The sequence below is a fragment of the Etheostoma cragini genome, chromosome 5 (assembly GCF_013103735.1).
Source record: "Etheostoma cragini isolate CJK2018 chromosome 5, CSU_Ecrag_1.0, whole genome shotgun sequence".
NCBI lineage: Eukaryota > Metazoa > Chordata > Actinopteri > Perciformes > Percidae > Etheostoma > Etheostoma cragini.
Window position 1 is genome coordinate 10,830,761 of NC_048411.1, and position 7,973 is coordinate 10,838,733.

General features: G+C 40.2%; 1 protein-coding gene across 1 annotated transcript in view; it reads left to right on the forward strand.

Moving 5' to 3' along the window:
- The window catches only part of ndc80 (NDC80 kinetochore complex component), a 10,142-nt gene extending 8,514 nt beyond the window's left edge, over positions 1-1,628 (forward strand). The window contains exons 16-17 of the mRNA XM_034871114.1: positions 124-226; positions 1,332-1,628. Coding sequence (XP_034727005.1) covers positions 124-226; positions 1,332-1,460 — 232 coding nt within the window. The 3' untranslated portion in view covers positions 1,461-1,628. The remainder of the gene's footprint in view (positions 1-123; positions 227-1,331) is intronic.
- The last annotated feature ends 6,345 nt before the right edge of the window (positions 1,629-7,973 follow it).

Sequence of the window (7,973 nt, forward strand, 5' to 3'; positions counted from 1 at the left end):
AACACAATTATGAACCTGAAAATTAACATAATATGAGCACTTCCTCAAGGTTTCTGTCAGTTGAAATTATGATTTTATTTTTTAAATTTGAAAATAAAACACTCGTGGTTGTCTCTTCTTCAGGTACCACCTAGTGCTGCAGGAGACCAATGAGGAGAGACGAACAGTAGCCAACAACCTTGCGTCTATATTTACCACAGCTACTAACCACTTATCAATCACAGAGGTAACGTTTTACTACATCTGTCCCTGTACTGCAAGGAAGTATCTATATTTCAGGGCATGTCTTTTTTTCCTGCACAAACATTACAAGACACATATAAACATCCTAAGTGTTTCACTGTGGTTTAGATTGACTGTAGCCATCACTGACTTAACATATTGAGGCTATATTTCAACAATACTTATGAGTTTGGCCTATGTCACATCTACTAACAAGGAGGAGGGGGTGGAATTTATGACCTATGTTGCAGCCAGCCACTAGGTGGCCATCAAGAGGTTATGCATTCACCTATACAGTCTATGCATCAACTCCTGATTCCTATACCGTAGTGTGTGTAATAAATGCGTATCCGGTACACAGAAGTCAAAGTTCGGATCATACCCCGGTGAAGAGTCACGGTTCTGTGCGAGTTTAGTAAAGCGGGAAAACCACCCAAATGCATTTAATTTTATTTATTGTGAACTGACAGTACTGAAAGTGTTGATGTCCAAACAAAATCCTCTCACTGGGTACTGAGGTGAACTAACTGAAGGAACTTCCACCAGGTCTGTATTTCACCGTGGGAACACACTTTCCCAAAACTGCACAGGTCGTAATAGACTAAAACTGAAAGCATCTCTCATTCTATGCAATTTGAAATACAGGTCTCTTTTTCCTCGTCCCGGGTAAGAGTAATGCTCTTCAATGTGAGTTAGCATGTTGAAACTGTTTCCATTCACAACAGCACAGCACTGTCCTCGTCTTATACACACCTCTCCCTCCATTGCTGTTGTTGCTGACCAGTAATTGCAGGCGGGCCTTCCAGTTCCGTTTTTTTTTTATTTGCCCTTGCCATAGTTTGACTGACTAGGACTCCAGTCAGTGCTAACTTCATCAAATGTTCAGTTGAGTTCAGTGTTGCTAATTGCGTACCGTTAAAGAGTCCGGCAGAACTTGCACATGCCAACTGTGGTTCTGCATAATGTGCGTCAATCTACGTACCGTGTATTCCGCATGCACCGGACCGTGACCACCTGACCGTGACGTTTTAGTGCGAAATACGAATACACAAACCGTTACAGCCCTAGTGTAATACAGCCCATTGGCTCCTGTGGTTCTTGTACAACAGAAGTGCCTGGAGGATCTGCACGTCAGAGTGAAGCGGATCTGCTCCAAGGCTGTGGAAGAGGATGAATCTGCTATAGAGAAGCTGCGGGAAACTTTGAAGAACTTCAGGTCCAAGGCAAACAGTTTCTAAAGTGGCCTACAGGTCTGCAGGGGCAGATCATTTCAGAGACTATGGAATTGTAGGGTAGTTTTCCCTCTCATTTGTGTTTTATAGTTTGTGTCCATCTTGAAGAAAAGAAACTTAATTTGATGGTTGACACATTTTCACCTCTTTTTTTGTCATTTTATATCACTGTATACACTTCTGTTTCTCCATTAAAGAACATTAATACACACCTTTAAAACCCTCCAGTTTCTATGAAATAGTTTAAAATATGGCATCAAGACGCCAGAGAAAAAAGAGCTAGAGATGTTGTTTTTTTTACTGTGAAACACTGAAATAGATTTTAATCAATTGAAAGTAATACTTGCCAACAAAAGAAAAATTGTGTTTTAAGTTGTAGTCAATGTATTGTTGTAAACATATATACAGAATACATCCTCATTAGTGTTAATACTGCAAGATACATGATCAGTCATTCCCCACCGTGGTCTGACTGCACCTCATCAGATAGTAGTTGTGTTGTACCAAAGCCACTAGATGGCAGCACACGCCTAGTTGTTGAAACTCAAGTGTTCACATTTTCCTCTAGGAGATACTTTACAAAAATTCTGAACTGTTGGTTGACGTTACAGTTTCTACAATAGCTACTTGGTTTCATAAAGTATTCAAACATTAACAAAAGCCTTGCAACAACTTTTTTTATCAAAGTAAGCACCAAATAAAATGATTGTCTTGATTGCAGTAGTAGTCTACAGCAGACAATATCACTAATTATTAATCAAGTAAATACTAATTACTCCTAACTAGCTCTGTGGCTGAAATCAATACAGCATCCCCAAATTGAATCAACTTCATACTTACACAGCTACAAATCGCTATGTTTAAGCTGTTTATTTAATTTGGTCTGAAATACTGTTTGGGCATTGTACAGTCTTACTAACAGATGTGTTTTGGACACCTTTACTGTGCTTATTTAATATTTGTATTCTGCAAACTCAATCTGTGACTATGAATTTGACTTCTGTTAGCTCTTGGTTCCGGCAAACGCTGGTTACCAATGATATAGCAGGAATAGTTTCCATTTGTGTCGTTCTCATTTATCTTATTTTTACTGAAGACAATAAAGCATTTAACAGAACACATAACACTGACCGGCTCATTTGTAAATAAAGTGATTATTGTAAGCATTTATTGTTTTAGGAGTATTCTATTCAAATATCTCTCTCTATCTCTATCTCTCTATCTCTCTTTCTCTCTATCTCTATCTCTATCTCTATCTCTCTGTCTCTGATGCTTTCTCCATGTCATGGTCAACATCTCTCATTGTACCAGCTTCCAATGAGCTCTGCATGCTTGGCCTGCAGTATTAGTATTTAGTTACATTTATGTCCCATGCAGAGATCAAATCCAGATTTATGTGGCAGTCTGTACACAATTCAAACCACAATTCTAGTTTACTTTTGAGTTTGCAACTTTTTTTTTCCTTTTGTGTTCTACAATATCGGCCCTGATCCAGTGCTCTTCAGATCGGCTTAATGGAACTTTTGGTTTCACAGCCTTCATCATAGGATCTTGTTGAAATGAAGTTTGGTTTTCTGGTTCAGCTTGTCGGACACGGTGCTATTGATTTATGATTTCACAAAGTGCTTCTTTACCTCATTCCACTTTCAAGAGAGAATCTGCCCTACAACCGAACCCTGTTAACATTGTCCAGTAGCATCGTTTCTTGGTTCAGTCTTTTTTGGGCTGTGTATTTTGTATTCTAGTTCCTGTCAAAGTGTGCATGACTTGATACATCTCATAGAGAGATGATTTAGTTGCAGCCGTATTTCAGACCTTCAGCAAGTGTTAGAAATGTCCTAAGAGTCTTAATTTGAAGCTATGCACTAATTGGCTTTCATTTGTTACTTAACAGCTTTAGTTTTTCTCACCCAGTAGTATTTTGTTGCTCCTTCCACCTGTTCTGAAGCGTTGCAGAAAATATAGTAGGAAATTACCTGCAATATTAAAAATGAATGAAGTACAATAATGGCAACAGAACGCTGAAATGCATCTATTGAGCAATTGTTTGAGTCGTTTTTCAAGCAAGCATTCACTTGCCCCAGTCTTTCAAATGTGAGAATTTTCATCATTTCTTTTTTTTTTAATTATTGTATTTTACACCTTTGGCCCTGAAAAACTGTAGACATTTTCTACACAATGTTTTCACTAAATAATTATTAGAGAAAATAGTCTGCAGACAAATCAATGATACAAATAATAGTTCATTAAAATCCTGAAATACTTTGCACGATAAGTCAACACCCTAGATTTCGGATATCTTTCAAAGGAGTATTTTCTTCCCAAAAGCGTGAACAAAGCTGAAGTGTCATCTTGGTATTTTGGGCGATGGCCCGACCCTTAAACTTTTACATAATGTCAATACAGTGAAATGGAAGACATTTTTACAAGGGAAACATTTGAAAACTCAGGGCTGAGAGCGTGAGAAAAATGTTTTTGGCAGATGCGATGAGGAGAGATGAGGTGATTGTGAGGGGCTCCGTCGAGAAAGGGAATAAAAAATGTGATGGATAACTTTCACCACTGGCAGAGGCAATCCCTGTGCGTGTGTGTGTGTGTGTGTTGTACGGGGAGTGCAGGACGTTAAAGGAGAGGAGAAAGGCTGGTGTCATGTGTTAACAGCTACAGAGACTTAATTCAACCTAACAGGATAGACCTGGGTGTGTTTATCAGGTCCCATATGGACAGGTGGGTTCCATCACTGCCATTTTACAAGACTTAAAAGTGAGTATGTCTTTGCATGTGTGAGAAAATGAATGTCATGATTTGTGTATCTTTGTACCCCCAGAGGCATGTACATGGTGGCCTAAATGTGCATGTGTGAGTCCTTGTACAGGAATGTGGTTGCTTTTTTCAGCATAAACCTGTGTTTGTGTTTTTGTCTGTTTCCATGCTCCTTTACATGTTGTGGTTGTGTTTGTGTTGCTCGTGGCCCTCAGGCTACGTGGACCTATTTTATCATGGACCGTTGCATTGAAAGACATGCACAATGAACTGTTAATACACTGTATGTCCTTGCTTTCACACAAGAGAACGCAATGTGATTGTGCCGATTGCAAAGGCCTACAGTGCCTTGCAAAAGTATTAACCCCCCTTGGCTTTTTATCTATTTGGTTACATTACAGCAGAGGTGCCCAGATGTTTTCATATGAAGTGCCAAAATATATCTGGATGGAAGGCCACGGGCCAAAAATAAATGTTAAATTCAGATTCCGTACTTTTTAAGAGCAGGGGCCAAATTTGGCCCATGGGCCCCAAATGGGGCGTCCTTGCATTATAGAATTTAGTCCAAGATTGTTTGAATCTGAATTTTATGTCATTGATCAGTACACAATAGTTTAAGTTGGTGAAGTGAAATGAAAAAAATATATACATAAAACGATTTTTTTTAAATAAAAAACTTAAATTGGCATGTGTGTATGTATTCACCCCTTTCGTTATGAAGCCCATAAAAAGCTCTGGTGCAACCAATTACCTCCAGAAGTCACACAAGTAGTAAAATGATGTCATTACATATACACACCTTTTTTTGAAAGGCCTAGATGCTGCAACACCAAAGCAAGAGGCGCCGCTAACCAAATACTACCATAAAGACTAAGGAACTCTCCTAGTGTAAGTAAGGGACAATATTGCGGAGAAGTACAGGTCAGGGTTAGGTTATAACAAAATATCCAAATATTTGATGATCCCCAGGACCACCATCAAATCTATCATAATTTCTGTTTCTAACTATAGTTTCTATCAGAATCAAATGGAAAGAACATGGCACAGCAGCAAACCTGCCAAGAGACGGCCGCCCACCAGAACACATGGACCGGGCAAGGAGGGCGTTAATCAGGGAGGCAGCACGGAGACCTTAGGTAACCCTGGAGGACTGCAGAGCTCCACAGCAGAGACTGGAGTATCTGTACATAGGACGACATTAAGCCGTACGCTCCATAGAGTTGGGCTTTATGGCTAACTGGCCAGAAGAAAACCATTACTTTCAGCAAAAAACGAAAATGGCATGTTTTGTGTTTGCAAAAAGGCATTGTGGGAGACTCCCAAAATGTATGGAGGAAGGTGCTCTGGTCTGATGACAAAAAGGAACTTTTCGGCCATAAAGAAAACGCTATGTCTGGTGCAAACCCAACCCGTCACATCAGCCGAAGAACACCAGGGGATGTTTTTCAGGTCAGAGTTGAGGGAAAGATGGATGGTGCTAAGTACAGGGATGTTCTTGAGCAAAACCTGTACCACTCTGTGCGTGATTTGAGGCTAGGACGGAGGTTCACTTTCCAGCTGGACAGTGCTAAAGCAACACTTAAGTGGTTTAACCCTTGTGTGGTCTTCCCGTCACTTTTTTTTCAACATAATTATCTCTTTTTCAGACATTTTTGTCACTTTTTCAATGTTGTGGGTGCTTTTTGGTTATTTTCCCCAAAGTATTTTGAAGCTTTGAGTTTTTGTTTTTTTACTGAAAACGGGTTAAATTTGACCCAAGGACAACATGAGGGTTAAGGGGAAACATGGAAATGTGTTGGAATGGCCTTGTCAAATCCCAGACCTCAATCCAATAGAAAATCTGTGTTCAGACTTAAAGATTGCTGTTCACAAGCGCCAGCCATCCAACTTGAAGGAGCTGGAGCAGTTTTACAAGGAGGAATGGGCAAAAATTCCAGTGGTAAGATGTGTCAAGCTCATGGAGACTTATCCAAAGCGACTTGGAGCTGTGAAAAAGTGGCTGCACAAAGTATTGACTTCAGGGGGTGAATAGTTATGCACATTGACTTTTTCTGTTAATTTGTCCTATTTGTTGTTTGCTTCACAGTGAAAAAAAAAACATCTTCAAAGTTGCGGGCATTTTCCTCAAAATTAAATAATGCAAATCCTCAAACAATCCATGTTAATTCCTGGTTGTGAGGCAACAAAACTTGAATTATGCCAAGGGAGTGAATACTTTTGCAAGGCAATGTAACTGCGCGTGTGTGTGTGTGCGCGTGGTTCTCACACGGCCTCTAATAGAAGAGAGATGTAAGGAAGAGGATGTGTGATGGTGTGTGGTGTGCACATGATACAGACTTGAGTGCAAGTCTGTATCTCCATTCTACTCCATGCCCTGAAGATATTCCATGCTGTTGCTTTCAGCAGCTAATCTGTCAAACCAGAGACAGCCAGACGCAGTAGAGCAGCGAGGTGTTAATGTGGAGACTTACTACGGGTTAATCTCACCTTTCCGCCACTAGAATAATCAGTTCTACAGATGTTGGAGAGAAAGGGGAAGATAAAGAGAGAAAGCGAGCTCTGTTGTATAATTCCATGCTCTCTATTTTCTCTCTCCCAGCTCCCTGTCAAAACACCATTGTGTAGCTGAAATCTGTCTTCCTTACCCCTACATTATTGCTAGCTCTGGCATTTAGATTTTTGTTCCAACAACTAATTGTCTCCAGATTTAGAAGACAAATCAACGTCTGCTGTAGCTGTGACACAGACACGCACAGAAATGATGCAACTGCATCAGATTTGAAAAACGTTTCTGTCAGACAATCGTTGACATGTCGACTTTAGGACAATCATTAATAACAATAACACAACAATTACAGAAAAACATCCTTTTTTGGCTGTCAAATACATGATACCATGCAACACTTGCTCCTTTCAAACAGCTTGTTTGGGCTCATGTGTAATGCATTGCTGATGTGGAGGCATATTTGGAGCAGGTTTCCTAGCGGCAGAGTCTTGTCTACGGATTAAAGATGTAAGTACTTACAAACAGACATAGGAATGTTGTTGATCAGACAGCTTTGTAAACAAATATGTAATGCTAATAAATACACCAGGTATGCAACTGAGTCAAAGCTTGTTACCGTAGAGTGTCTGCATCTGATTGTATTGTGCAGTGATCTGCAGCTGGCTGGATGGGGGGGGGGTGTTCCCTCACCTCCATGTTCAGTTTCTATGCTCTGATTGTAAGTCTAGTCTAATACATTTTTTTTTAAGGTTTTTTAATACCTAAAACATGTTAAAGTAATAGTTTTCCTATCTTCCCCAGGAAACAAAGTGCAAAGTAAAGAGTCTAGATAGGTTTTGACTGTCTACCGTTCTACCATTGACTGGACGTGTACTGTGGACCACCATGGGACACCCCCCAGAGAAAATTAAAGCTTTCATTTTCTCAAAGGTTACGTCCCCGTTCTCTGCTTTTGGCCCACCCGTGAGAGAGAGAGACCATGGCTTTCAAATGAGCAAAGTGGTAGTCAGTCAAGGCCAGACCCCCAGCCTCCACTTTGCCCCCTCTCCTCCTCAAAAGCTACAGATTCAGAAATTGCACATAAGGAAAGCTCATTTTGGGACTGGCTCTAGTGGCTGTAGTTCTGCACCAAGGTGGAATTTTGGGAAAGAGACTTCAGATATGGTATTAGTGGACCACTAAGGTCTATATAAAAGAGACTTCAGATACGGTATTAGGGGACCACTAAGGTCTATATAAAAGAGACTTCA